The 15,391-nt window shown below is 42.7% G+C and overlaps 1 protein-coding gene across 2 annotated transcripts in view; it reads right to left on the bottom strand.

The window, feature by feature from the left end:
- LOC137437027 (transient receptor potential cation channel subfamily V member 5-like) overlaps nucleotides 1-15,391 on the bottom strand; it is a 125,728-nt gene that overhangs the window by 5,871 nt on the left and 104,466 nt on the right. For both annotated transcript variants that reach the window (XM_068131335.2, XM_068131336.2), the window contains 2 exons: nucleotides 13,964-14,129; nucleotides 10,432-10,498 (listed from right to left, as the gene is read on the bottom strand). In XM_068131335.2, the coding sequence (XP_067987436.2) occupies nucleotides 10,432-10,498; nucleotides 13,964-14,129 (233 nt within the window). The remainder of the gene's footprint in view (nucleotides 1-10,431; nucleotides 10,499-13,963; nucleotides 14,130-15,391) is intronic.

The raw sequence follows: 15,391 nt of genomic DNA, 5'->3' as shown, positions 1-15,391 counted from the left end.
GGACCGGACCATCGCCATCACCTTTGCAAAAGAACTCATTGGGACGAGCGAAGTGCATGAAAAGGCCATTTCATTTCATTTTATTTTCCCCTGTGTCCGTTTCTGTGTCTGATGGAGGATCCTCAAAGTAGGAGTTTCAATTAGTTTTTACCACAACTTTATTACCTTTGCCACCAAAGGTGGATGGAGGTTATTGTCTGTCTGTCTGTCTGTCTGTTTGTTTGTTTCTGTGCGTTTGTGAACAAAATATCTCAAAAGGTTGTGGACGGATTCGGACGAAATTTGGCAGAGATGTAGCGTATATGACATGGACGAAATGATTAGATTTTGGTGAAGATCCGGATTCGGATCTGGCTAGTAGAATTTTAAAAGTGATTCTTCACCATTGGGAGATATGGCCAACCAGGTGGAGGTATGCTCTCTTCTGAGTGCCGTTCTAGTTTCGTCTATGATTTATTCTCATTAAATTCATTATTGTTGCATTTTATTTGCCGAGTTTGTTTATTCGTTGTGGTTTCGGTATAAACCTGTGAGCTCCGTTCAGATAAACGCTTCGCATTCCTTCACCCAGCGCGCGACAAAAATACCACCATTTTCGGGCTGCCGCCTCGAGAGTAAAACTGTCTGCGCTATCCGTCATCCAGTGGTCTTAATCGCTGGTGCCAAGACAATATATACATACAATACTGTACATGCATACATAAATACATACTGCACATACAGTGCCTATAGAAATTCTGCATCCCCTTTCAAATTTTTCACCTTTTGTTGCCTAATAGCCTGGAATTAAATTGCATTAAATCAGACTTTTCCCACCTTTATTTACACATCGTAACCCACAACTTCGAAGTGAAAACCAAATTCTACAAATTTCAGAAAATGAATTTAAAATACAAAACTAGAATATCTGGGTTGGATAAATGTTGATCCCCTTAAAATAGCAATTGTAAATTAGCTCAGGTGTAACCAATCACCTTCAAAATCACACACCAAGTTAATTGGACTCCACCTGTATTAAATTGTAATGATTCTGATTATTTCAGGTTAATATCAGCTGTTCATGTAGGTTTCCTCTGCTGGGTAGTGCATTTCACAGCAAAGATTCAACGATGAGCACCAAGGAGCTTTAAAAAGACCTCCAGGATAAAATTGTTGAAACACACAGACCAGACCAGTGTTGAAACAGACCAGTGTTGAAACACACAGATCTCTTCCTCATATGTGGTGATTTCAATTGTCACCATGCCAGTTGGCTGGGTGTGGGTACCTCTCTCACCAGCCATGGCTCCTCAGCAAATGACTTCTGCGACTCACTGGGACTGACACAATCTGTCAATTTCCCGACCCGGATCTCAGTCAACGGAGCATCTTCTCTTCTGGACCTGGTTATGACTAACTTCCCTGAAAATGTCTGCTGCTCTTCTTCTGCTCCAATCGGCTCATCTGATCATGTGCTTGTTAAAGTGGACATCTCTCTGACCATTCTCAGGGAGCATTCTCAGAGTCTGGCATTTCACTCAGGCCAACTGGCATGGTCTTCAAGCAGCCATCAATCATCTGGACTGGTCTCCCATCTCTACCACCTCTGACATCAACTCATCCTGGGAATTCTTCCAAAGTAAATTGCTCTCTCTCTCTCATGCACAGATTTATCCCATCTCGTCTTCAGTTGTCATACCCTTCCTCCCGTCCATGGTACACGGAATCTTGTGGTGAGGCTGTTGCCCAGAAACAACTTGCCTTCGTCTCCTGGAAAGCAAATCCAACGGAAGGAAATATCATTTCCTTTCACAAAGCCCGAAACAAGTGTGTGTCCACCCTCAGGAGAGCCAGGAAACAACATCTCTCCGTTCTCAAGACCGAACTCTCTTATCTGTCTCCCTCTTCCAAATCCTGGTGGTGTCTGGTCAAATCTGTTTCTGGTGTTTGTTCCCCCTCCATCCCCTCCCTTACCTCAAACGGCTACACAGCTGACTCCGCACGTGAAAAAGCTGAATGCCTCAACTGTGTTTGCCTCTAAATCTTGTGTCCCAAACCCATCCCTCTCTGTACCCACCGTACCGAGTCGTAACCAGCTGCTCCTGGACTCTGTGTCCTTTCCTCCTGACAAGGTGGAAAAGTTTCTGTCAACCCTCGACTCTGATTCTGCAACTGGACCTGATGGCATCAGCCCACGGGTCCTAAAATCCTGTTCTTCCACTCTTTCACTCCCTCTCTCTGTTCTCTTCGCCCTCTCTTTTGCTCAAGGTCAACTGCCATCTGCTTGGAAATCAGCCAACATCACCGCTTTACATTAAAAATGTGCAAAAACAGATCCTAGCAACTACAGACCAATCAGCCTTCTCACAATTATCTGCAAAGTCATGGAATCCATCATTGCTTCGGATATGAAAACTTTCCTCTTCTCCAATGGCTTGATCTCTGATCATCAATTTGGTTTCGGACCAGGTCACTCTACTCTGGACATGCTGCTTCTGCTGTCTCAACCATGGATGGAGGTCCTCAATGCCAAACAGGAAATTAGAGCTGTCTCCCTCGATATATCACGTGCCTGCGATACGATCTGGCACCCCGCTCTGCTCACCAAACTCTCCTCCTTTGGTATCCATGGAAATCTCCACCCATGGCTGGCGGACTTCCTCTCTAGTCGTAGTCAACGTGTGGCCCTGAATGGGTTTCTCTCATCTCCTCTTCCTGTTCAGGCTGGAGTTCCCCAAGGCAGTGTTCTGGGCCCTGTGCTTTTTCTGGTCTTCATCAATGATCTCTCCGACTCTCTTGAAAATCCTCTCTATCTCTTTGCTGATGACTCCACTCTCTGCCGCTCCATTCCTCATCCCTCAGATCGGCAGTCTGTAGCCTCCTCACTCTCTACAGACCTGGACAAAATCACTGACTGGGCAAACAAGTGGAACATGTCTTTCAATCCTGACGAATCTCACACTCTTACGATGTCTCTCCGAAAAGACCGACTGGACAACCCTCTCATCCACTTTCTGAATAACCCTCTCCAAGAAGTTCTGTCACTCAAACTTTTGGGTCTCACTATCTGCCATGATCTTTCCTGGGAAAACCACATTTCAAATCTGGCCTCCAAAGCCAGTCGCCGACTGGGCATCCTCCGTCGTGCGAAGTCCTTCCTTGGCACACCTGAGCTCCTCACCACATACAAGGCTTTCATCCACAGCTCAATGGAATACTGCTCTCCCCTCTGGGCTGGTGCTCCTGCCTCACACCTATCTGTCTTCACGCTGTTGAAACCAAAGCGTTCAGGATCATTGGAATCTCCTGTGATGAAGCTACCTCCGAGGGCCTTTCACTTACTCACCGCAGGCAGGTTGGTGGTCTTTCTGTCTTCTACCGACTCTTCTCCGGCCTTGTTCCTCCAGCTCTCTCTGGGCTCTGTCCCCCAAATATTCCTAAAGCTCGCACAAGATCTGCCTGCAACCCTCTTATGGTTAAACTGCCAAAATCAAGACTCTCTGCTCACCTTCACTCTTTCATGCCTCTTTTCTCCCGCCTCTGGAACAAACTCCCCCACTCCCTTCAATCCCACTCCTCCCTCCAGGTCTTTAAAACAGCTGTTCACCACCATCTCTTATCTTCCCCCATCCAAAACCTTGATCTGTTCTACCCCTGATAATTTCAACCCAAATCCTCTTTTTTGAAATACCAACTTGTTTCCTGGAAGTCCTTGGTGTCCTTGTGTTTATACTTCTCCCACCCCCCCCCCCCCTTCCCACTCCGCCTCCCCCCAAGCCCTCTCCCTCCCACACATTCCCTCTCCCTCCCACACACTTCTCCCACCCCCCCCCCTTCCCACTCCGCCTCCCCCCAAGCCCTCTCCCTCCCACACATTCCCGATGTCCCTCACAAATGTTGTGTTTATGTGCTTCCCCTTCTCTCCCCATCTTGTCTACCGCTCCCCTTTTTATATACTTTGTTTGTTTGTCTGTTTGATTTGTTTGTGTGATAAATGTTAGCTCTTTCACGACCCTCGATTATGTATACAAAAAAAAGATTATTTTTTTTCAAAGGCCTTGAATATCCCTTGGAGCACAATCATTAAGAAGTGAAAGGCGTATACCACCACCAAGACACTGCCTACATCAGGCCATCCCTCCAAACTGAATGACCAAGCAAGGAGGAGACTGATCAGAGAGGCCAATGGCAACTTTGAAACAGCTACAGGCCTGTATGGCAAAGACTTGCCATTGTCTGCTTCAGACAACAATATCCCAAGCACGCCACAAATCTGCCCTGTACAGTAGGGTGGCAAGAAGAAAGCCATTACTCAAAAAAGCCCACCTTGAATCCCGAGGTATGCAAAAAACCACTCTGGAGATTCTGAAGCCATGTGGCAAAACGTTTTGTGGTCTGACGAAATAAGGATGGAACTTTTTGTCCTAAATGCAAAACATTATGTTTGGCGCTACCTCAACAAAGCACATCATCCAAAGAACACCATCCCTACAGTGAAGCATGGTGGTGGCAGCATCATGTTATGGGGATGTTTATCATCAGCTAGGACTGGGAAACTTGTCAGGATAGAAGGGAAAATGGATGGAGCAAAATACAGAAAAATCCCAGAGCAAAACCTGATGCCCTCTGCAAGAAAACTGAAATTGCGACGGAAGTTCACCTTTCAGTATGACAACAACCCGAAGCATACAACCAAAGCTACACTGGAGTGGCTAAGGAACAAAAAGATAAATGTCCTTGAGTGGCCCATTCAGAGCCCCAACCTAAATCCAATTGAAAATCTGTGGCATGATTTGAAGATTGCTGTCCATCAACGCTCCCCACGCAACGTTACTGAGCTTGGAACAGTTTTGTACAGAAGAATGTGCAAATATTGCCCAATCAAGGTGTGCAAAGTTGGTAGAGACCTATCCCAACAGACTCACAGCTGTAATTGCCGTCAAAGGCGCTTTCACCAAGTATTAACTCAGCGGGGTGAACACCTATCCAACCAAGATATCCTAGTTTTGCAGTTTTTCTTAATTTCTGAAATTTGTAGAATTTGTTTTTCATTTGGAAGTTGTGGGTTACGATGTGTAAATAAAGGTGGAAAAAGTCTGATTTAATGCAATTTAATTCCAGGTTATAAGGCAACAAGAGGTGAAAATTCGGAAAAGGGGTGTAGACTTTTTATGGTCACTCTATATACAGTCGTGGCCAAATATATTGGCTCCCTTGCACTTTTTTCAAATAACTGACAATTTTCTCTAAAAATAAGTTGAAATTTACAAAATTATTTCGTCTCCACAATTCTTTATTTCACTGTTAATATTACAGAACCTTTGTTTTTGATTCAGAACTTAATTTATCCTTTTAAATCAGAAAACAAAAAGAAATGGCATTGACAAAATTATTGACACCCGAGACTTAATATTTGGTAGCACAGCCTTTGGACAAAATAATGAAGTCAAGCACTTCCTATAGCCATGAATGAGCTTCCTACACTTCTCTCCTGGCAGTTTGGCCCACTCTTCTTGTGCAAACTGCTCCAGTTCTCCCAGATTTGAAGGGTGCCTTCTCCCAACTGCTGTTTTCAGATCTCCCCACAGGTGTTCAATGGGATTTCGATCTGGACTCATTGCTGGACACTTCAGAACAGTCCAGGGTTTTGTCTTGAACCATTCCTGGGTGCTTTTTGAAGTGTTTGGGGTTATTATCCTGCTGCAAGACCCATGACCTTCGACGGAGACCCAGCTTTCTGACACTGGGTTGAACATTGCGCTCCAAAATGCCGTGGTAATCTCCTGATTTCATGATGCCATGCACACATTCAAGGCACCCAGTGCCAGAGGCAGCAGAGCAACCCCAAAACATCACTGACCCTCCTCCATGCTTATTGTAGGGAAGGTGTTCTTTTCTTTGAAGGCTTCAGTTTGTTTTCTGTAAACATAGAGATGATGTGCTTTGCCAAAAGCTCTAATTTTGGCTTGTTCAGGTGTGTTATGGCAAACTCCAGTCGGACTTTCTTATGTCTCTCTCAGCAGTGGTGTCCTCCTGGGTCTCCTACCATAGAATCCCCTTTCATTGAGTTGGCGACGGATGGTGCGAGTTGAAAATGTTGTACCTTGTGTCTGAAGGTCAGCTTGAATCTGTTTGACAGTTGATGGAGGTGTTTTCTCCACTATTCGAACAATCCTTTGCTGCAATCTTTGATCAAATTTTCTCTTGCGACCACGTCCAGGGAGGTTGGCTACAGTGCCATGGGCCTTAAACTTCCTGATAACATTGCGTGCGGTGGACACAGGGACATCAAGGTCGCTGGAGATGGACTTGTAACCTTGAGGTTGTCTATGCTAGGCTACAATCTTCTGTCTGACCTCCTCAGACAATTCTCTGGTTTTCTTTCTTTTCTCCATGCTCATTGCGGTACACACAGTGACACAAAACAGCAGAATGACTCCTCTCTATTCAAACAGGTTGAGTGAGTAATTTTTATATTGCAGGCACCTGCAACTCACCACAGGTGAGTTCATTTCCAAAGTAAAGGAGAATCTCCTGCTTTCAATCTAATTATTTCTAACAACTTCTAAAAGGTACCAATAATATTGTCCGAGCCATTTTAGGATTTCTTTGTGGAATAAGCTAAGATTTTGTAATTTTTTCATATTTTTGTTTTTTTCCACTGCAAACCAAAGAAATACAAATGTGGATACCAAAAGATTTTGAAATTTCAACAATTTTCTGGAAGAAATTGTGCATTATGTGAAAAAAGTGCAAGGGTGCCAATATTTTTGGCCAACACTGTACATACATACTGTGCACTGTACTTAGATACATACTGTACAATGTATATACATACTGTACATACTATACATACATACTGTAATGTACATACATACTATACATACATACCTACATACGCCAAATGTTAGTAGTATTTTTTAAACTCAATTTAGTGTAAATTTTAAGTTGGTTAACTGGTTCTCAAACTGTAAAACTTTGATCTGACATTGTCTCCTGCAGTAGAGAACTCATCCCATGGAATGTCATGAGACTATGGCATGGGCTATGGACCATGTTGGAAGAATCCTATTGAGCCAAAGTGATATTGATGCACCCAACATACTCTTCCTCCTCCACTTTATCAGAACGACCCCATTAACCACAACTATTTAAGCCTTCCCCTATAACATAGGGAGAGGCTTATAGCTGTTGTAGGGTTTGTTTCTACAGTTACTGACCCCAATTTTTATGGTACTCCAGAGGTTCTTAAACCCCTACGAGAACTAAATCACCATTTAGGTTTGTTTGCTTTTTAGGTCATCTCATCACGATTCTCGAAGAGATGAACTTATAAAATGTGTCGTGATATCCGGATGGCTGTTCGTCCAGTCGTCCGTCCGTCCTTCCATCCGTCCGTTAACGTTTTGCTATTTTTGCAAATCCTCCTTTATCTCCTGGCTGATTGTTCTGAAACTTGACAAATTAATACAAGGCAGTAGCCCGCACAATCGCTCGGGCTTCAATTTTTCGATTTCGGATCATGGGGGCTCCCAGTGGGGAGGGGGTGGGGGGTGGTTAAACCCCAAACTTTGGATCCCTACTTGCCTATCCCTTATTTACCAACCAATTGCTCTGAAACCCGATGCAGCCCTTCCACATGATGGTTCACAGGATCGCTCGGTCTTACATTTTCTGATTCCATATTTTTTCGAATTCGGATCATGGGAGCTCCCAGGGGAATTACCCCCTGAAACTTCGTATCCCTACTTGCCCGTCCCTTACTTACCAGCTGATAGATCTGAAACCCGATACAACCCTTCTACTCGATGTTCCACATGATCACTTGGTCTTACAATTTTCAATTCCGGATTAGGGAGCTCCCGCAGTGGTTCCCCCAAATCAGCAGAGGTCTGAACTACAACCTCAAGAAATGACCATCAGCCCACTCAGGGGGCTATTTTTTTCATGCTTACTGAATTTCCAAGCTGTATCTTGGAACTGGCTGGGACTTTCTGAATTAAATTTTGCATCAGTAATGTGAATAGAAAGGAACAGGGGTTGACATAATTTGTTTTGGCTTTGACCTCATTTTAAGGTCATGACCCATTTGTAGACATTTTTGCATTTTTCACCACAACTCGACTGAGGTTTGTCGAATCGGAATGACATTGCCCTCTCTAAATAGTTTAGGCCCGAGAAAAAGGCGCATTTACTCTTAATTTCCACCCTACCCCTCCGAGTTAAAGATCATGATCAAATGTCGGTCTGAAAAAAAGAGAAATGCGTTTTATTTTTTCTCATCACTCAATTTTGTCATTGTGGAATCTCAGACCGCTTGGCCTTCCAATATGTTCTTGCATTATAATAGTGTATCTGCACTGGAGTTGTGCACCTGATATTGCATCAGTGTCCTTGACCTACACTACCGGTCAAAAGTTTTAGAACACCTCAATTTTTCCAGTTTTTATTGAAATTTACGCAGTTTCATGTCTCAATGTACTCTGAAATTAAGCATAGAACAAATAAACAATTGGAGATAAAAAAGAAATCATAGAATCATTTTATTTAACAAAATTTAATTTAAATTTTTGACTCAGCAAAGTAGTCACCTTTTGCAGATAAAACCGCTGAACACACTCGTGGCATTCTTTCTACAATGGAAATCAAATATTGTTCGGGAAGTTCTTCCCAACACTGTTGCAGAAGTTCCCACAAATGTGTTGCACTTGTAGGTTGCTTTACTTTCACCCTTCTGTCCAGTTCATCCCAAACCAGCTCAATGGGGTTTAAGTCTGGAGACTGTGCTGGCCATTCCATGTTTTGAAGCCTACCGTCTTGTTCTTTTCCTCGAAGGTAGTTTTGACATAGCCTGGAGGTGTGTTTAGGGTCATTATCTTGCTGTAGGATGAACCATCGAACCAACTAGGCGTATACCAGAGGGTATTGCATGGCGCTGCAAAATTCTGTGGTTGCCCTTTTGGTTCAGGGTGCCAGTCACTCTGTGCAAGTCGCCGACTCTGGATCCAGCAAAAGAGCCCCAAACCATCACGCTTCCTCCTCCATGTTTGACAGTTGGTGTCACACACTGAGGAACCATCATTTCGCCTACTCGACGGCGTACAAAAACCCTGCGTGATGAACCAAAGATTTCAAATTTTGATTCATCGGTCCATAAGACCTTCTTCCAGTCTTCAGTAGTCCACTCGCGGAGCTTCATGGTCCAGACAAGCCTCTTTTTCTTATTTTGCCATCTTCGCAATGGCTTTCTTACTGCCACTCGACCTGTCAAACCTGCAGCTCAAAGTCTTCTCTTCACAGTTGAAATGGAGACTTGCTTACTTCGACCAGTGTTAAGCTGTGCTTGAAGCTGTTGTCCTGTGAGCCGCCTATCACGCAAGCTGTTGACTCTCAGAAACTTGTCTTCTGATTCTGTTGTGGCTTTGGGTCTGCCAGACCTCTTCCTGTCAGAGTTTCCTCCAGTTTCCAATATACTACTTCCTGCAGTGCAATATTGTCCAAATAATGCTTCAGAGGGTGTAATAACAGTCTGTTCCAATACTGCTTTTATACAGACAGGGGGTTTGTAATCAAGTAATCAGCAGAGGTTGGGACACATGTAGGAATTGTTTGCATCAACTTTCAAGGCTTAATTTACTTACATTGTTGCAGAACAGCTGTAAGTTGATAACCCATTACTTGCTCCCTAAAGAAGGCCTTTTTTTACAATATAACTGTGCAATTTACATTATTTTCCCGTTTTTGCTAACCTAAACTTTTGTTTTAACCTCGAGCAGTTTACTGCTTACCTTTGTACCATTTCAGGTTATTCACTGGACATTAAACTGCGTAAATTTCAATAAAAACTGGAAAAATTTAGGTGTTCCAAAACGTTTGACCGGTAATGTACGTTTTTCAGATTGTGACCTAATTAACAAAAAAGCATGTGTTTGATCATAACTTGGATACTTTTATTTTGATTTAATGAGTTGAGTTTTATGTTGAGTTTTTTCGATAGATTGTAGATAGGGATACATTTTCTAAATTTAAACTCTCCCTAAATGTTGATGGTAAAGGTCATATGGTGTGCGAGAAGAATATGTCCATAATTAGACAAGGACAAGTCATGGGCGATCGCAAATATCTAGATTACTATTAGGAATACAAATATTGAACATTTATTTATATTATGATCTATAAATCAAATATTGATATATCAAATAATATACCCCAGATCTATATATCAAATAATACAAATATCAAATATTGAAGAAGATACCACTGGCAAGGAATCCTCTATACTTCCTTATTGAAAAGATCGGGTTTTTAATGTTCATATAACTGACTTGATGCCCCTCTAAACGAGTGCATGCTCCATGAAACATTGATCGCACGAAGACTTTGTATTATGTGTAAAATTGACAAACATCTAATTGGTCACATTGTTACATCACATTGCATTGTGTTTCTCACCACTGGTAAATCCCATAAGGACCATAAAGATCAACCAGAACGCCTTTAAAAAGTCTCCAAACAGCATCTGTCAAAAGCAAAACATGATGTGTGGTTAGGAATCCACAGGTAGTTGCACCGAACAAGTGAAATGAATAACATGATGCTCGTTTTATTAGGCCGAAGAAAATTGTGAGATGGAAGTCCAAATTTTAACCAGTTGACAGAAAAAGAGCACAGTTTTTAACCATGCTCCAGCTGAAACCAGATGTATTGCACACGTGCGTAAAACGTACACGCACAAACACACATGCTCTGTGGCGAGAACAATAGGTTTATCAACTTGAAGTTAACAAAGGAATGCGACCTGCTGTGGGAAGCGAAGCGAAGCTGAAGTTACTGGCGTTAGACATTCGTTCGAAGCTTTGATAAAGGGCTAACATCGAAACAAGTCATCTCCCATGATGTTTTTTTTGTTGTTGTTGTTGTTTGTGTGTATACAGTCAAGGCTCGTGTAAGAGCTAACACGTTACACACGAGAACAGGCACAGAACCATAAAACATACAATAAATAAAGGGAGCGGGAGACAAGCGGGGGAGAGAGGGAAGCACACAAGCACAACAACAGTAGTGAACAGGGACGTCGGTAGATCTGTGGAAGAGGGAGGGCCAGTGATGGGGGAGGGGTGGAGGGAGGGAAGGGGTACACGGTATAAAACAAATTGACAACTAGGCATTTCAGGAAAGAAGTTGGAGATTTAAAGAGGTGGATTTGGAGTGTTTAAACAGGGGTAGAAAAGATCAAGGTTTTGGATGGGGGAAGATAAGAGATGGTGGTGAACAGCTGTTTTAAAGACCTGGAGGGAGGAGTGGGATTGAAAAGAGTGTGGGAGTTTGTTCCAATGGCGGGAGAAAAGAGGAATGAAAGAGTGAAGGTGAGCAGAGAGTGTTGGTTTTGGCGGTTTCGCCAGAAGAAGGTTGCTGGTAGATCTTGTGCGACCTGTAGGAATATTTGGGGTCAAAGCACAGACAGAGCAGGAGGAGCAAGGCCGGAGAGGAGTCTGTAGAAGACAGAAAGACCATCAACCTGCCTGTGGAGAGAGAGAGAGAGAGAGAGACAGACAGACAGACAGACAGACAGACAGACAGAGATATATATATATATATATATATATATATATATATATATATATATATATATATATATATATATATATATATATATATATATATATATATAGAGAGAGATAGAGATAGATAGAGATATGCCCTCAGAATGAGCTTCATCGCGGTAGATTCCAATGATTCTGAACGCTTTGGTTTCAACAGTGTGAAGACGAGCTAGGTGTTAGGCAGGAGCACCAGCCCAGAGGGGAGAGCAGTATTCCATTGAGCTGTGGATGAAAGTCTTGTATGTGGTGAGGAGCTCAGGTGTGCCAAGGAAGGACTTCGCGCGACGGAGGATGCCCAGTCGGCGACTGGCTTTGGAGGCCAGCTTGCAAATGTGGTTTTGCCAGGACAGATCATGGCAGATAGTGAGACCCAAAAGCTTGAGTGACAGAACTTCTTCAAGAGGATTTATCAGAAAGTAGATGGGAGGGTTGTCCAGTCAGTCTTTATGGAGATACAAAGTAAGAGTGTGAGATTTGTCAGGATTGAAAGACATGTTCCACTTGTTTGACCAGTCTGTGATTTTGTCCAGGTCTGCAGAGAGTGAGGAGGCTGCAGACTGCCGATCTGATGGATGAGGAATGGAGCGGCAGAGAGTGGAGTCATCAGCAAAGAGATAGAGAGGATTTTCCAGAGAGTCGGAGAGATCATTGATGAAGACCAGAAAAAGCACAGGGCCCAGAACACTGCCTTGAGGATCTCCAGCCTGAACAGGAAGGGGAGATGAAAGACATGTTAGCCACATGTTGACTGCGACCAGACAGGAAGTCGGCAAGCCATGAGTGGAGATTTCCATGGATACCATAGGAGGAGAGTTTGGTGAGCAGAGCTGGGTGCCAGACCGTATCGAAGGCACGATATATGTCAAGGGAGACGGCTCTGATTTCCTGTTTGGCATTGAGGACCTCCATCCATTGTTGAGACAGCAGAAGCAACATGTCCAGAGTCGAATGACCTGGTCTAAATTCAAATTGATGATGAGAGATCAAGCCATTGGAGAAGAAGAAGGATTTTATATCAGAAGCAAAGATGGATTCCATGACCTTGCTGATTATTGGGAGCAGGCTGTTTGGTCTGTAGTTTCCAGGGTCTGTTTTTGCACCTTTTTGTTTAAGGCGGTAATATTCGCTGATTTCCAAGCTGATGGCAGACGACTGAGCAAAAGATAGGGTGAAATGACGCCACGAGGATTTGGAGGAGGGAGACAGGTTTGAGAGTTCAGTCTTGAGAGTGGAGAGTTGTTGTTTCCTGGTTCTCCTGAGGATAGACAGGATAGATGTTTACCTTTACCTGGCATTCCACAGCATGTGGTTGGCATGTGTTGGTCACCTTTCAAGTGATAAAAAAAACATCTTGTTTGAACTGTCAGCTAATCCAAATCAACAAGAGCCTTGTCAAAGTCGAGTTTCCCTCAATATATGGTTGGACATGTAAGACAAGGACATTGGTCTATGGTGGACATTGACACACAATTGTTATATTTGTCAAGAATGAATGTATTCAAAATTGCTGAAATTTTTTTTTGCATACATATTCATCCATGAATGAGTTCCATACATGATTCATCAATTGAACGCAAGTTGGTCTTGGTACTCCTTCATAACATACTATATATACATTATTAGCAACAACAGAGCGCTTTCCAGGTTAACGTCACATTTCCAGGTTAACGTAACTTTCCAGGTTAACGTCACAAGGTCATGGCTCGTGGAAGAGCTAGAACACTGAACGAATCAGGACGCAACAGAACAAAAGGAACAGTAAAAATAGGGGGAAAAACACCAACAGTGGGTTTGAAGGACAGCAGGGTTCCCGGCAATGTCTGCCTGGGTGAACTTTTCCCGGCGGTGGCTGTTTGGCCATGAAAGAGTAACAAAGAAACGCACAAACGAAATTGTTTATAAGATTGTAACGTTTTGAATGCACAACATGTGCCAGAACCACTACATAGTTTTGTTTTCCCATCAGCATCTTGTGTGGGCAGGGGGGTTGCAGGACCTGCCCATGACCTTACCCTGGGTTCACCCAACACGTTTGGAAAATTTGGTGGCGATGAGCCCAGCCGTTATTTCTCTATAATTTTTAGAACTACACAAACATATATACAGTATATATATATATATATATACAGTAGAGAGAGAGAGAGAGAGAGAGAGAGGGAGAGAGAGAGAGAGAGAGAGAGAGAAGAGGCATTTTGTGTGTGGGGAGGAGGGAGGTGGGGGCAGTGGGGTTTTACAGTCGCTTAAAACCTTGCCCAGATTCTGAGCTCTTGTGCACCCAAAATGTGGGGCCTCTACATGTTACGGTTCAGCCATGAAAGGATAACATACAACCAAAAACACATAAACACTTGAAAATATTAACATAGATTCATAATACGTACCTTTTGAATCATGATGGCAAATGGTCCAAGCATTTCAAACGCTCTTGCAAAATACATGGTGTTGCACCATCCTAAAACGAGGGCTATGGACATCGGAATGCCTTGTCCTTGAATGTTCATGAGTCTCATGAACAGTGTGACGAAGATGATACATGAGAAGCATATCCTGTCAAGAGGGGAGAAATCTTTTTTTTAAGTCAAGACCTTGATGCATTTCTTTTTATAGCAATCAATTGTCCTGGAAGGTAAACCCAAATATAACCTATAATTTATTAGCCTGAAATGTGGTCGACCCATCAGATATTGGTTGTTGAGCAATTTTGAAGCGCTGTATGTGGATGTTGAGCTATACGGTTATGGGATAAATGATGGAATGGGAACATTCACTTGCAGAAGATAAGTAACTTGATTTAATGGAGTGTGGACTACCGGTTTCACCAGAGGGGACTACCGTAAAATGGGGTGAATCAGGGACAGCAAGGACAGCAAAGTGAATAGGGACACAAACTGAAAAAAAGTTTGGAAACTTTTTTCGCTGAAAATTGATAACCATACTGATTTGTTGATATTTGGGTTGAAAGTGTTCTCTTGTTTTTTTAAAAAGCAACTTATAGTCCTATAATTTATTAGCCTGAAATGTGGTCGACCCATCAGATATTGGTTGTTGAGCAATTTTGAAGCACTGTATGTGGATGTTGAGCTATATGGTTATGGGATAAATGATGGAATGGGAACATTCACTTGCAGAAGATAAGTATATGGGTATATGGGTATATGGGTTAAATGGGTAGGTTTAGGGTATATAACCCATATAACCCATATATGGGTTAAATAGGAATAAACAGGATTTTTATGGCTGTCCCTATTCACCCCGTTTTACGGGTGAATAGGGAAAGTCACTAATACAAAAAATAATAATCAAGAAATAGGGACAGCTTGGAGAAACTTTTTATCCCATTTTTTTTTCATTGGCACCGTGGTTTATATTGTTGCGGATATGGGATTTGCATCCATCCATATCCGCTTGTAAATATTCCCCTATTTCCTCAATACTTCCCAACTCTCCCCAATCCCCCATTCCCTAGTCCCATTTTCTGTAAACAACACTCTGTAGACCCGACCTCCCCCTATTTCCCCCATTAAATGTCGCACCCAGGTTCACCGCATCTCATGTAAGACAACTATAGGACATCTTGCTAGTTATTCTTAGTCTATAATAATAATAATAATAATGCATTTATTTTATATAGCGCTTTTCAGGAAGCCCAAAGACGCTTTGACAGAGTGCAAAACATAATGCATAGCAAAACATAAAAACAATTGCAAAAAAAGAAGAATCAATAGGGAAATATTCAAAGCACAAAGGAGGGAGAAGGAGAGGAGATAGTCAGGGGTTAGATGCTGTGGGTTAAATGTTGAATGCAGTGT

Source organism: Myxine glutinosa, chromosome 11, assembly GCF_964187855.1.
Source record: "Myxine glutinosa chromosome 11, kmMyxGlut1.1, whole genome shotgun sequence".
NCBI lineage: Eukaryota > Metazoa > Chordata > Myxini > Myxiniformes > Myxinidae > Myxine > Myxine glutinosa.
The sequence above is the reverse complement of the archived record's forward strand: the minus strand, read 5'-3'. Positions and strand labels throughout refer to the sequence as shown.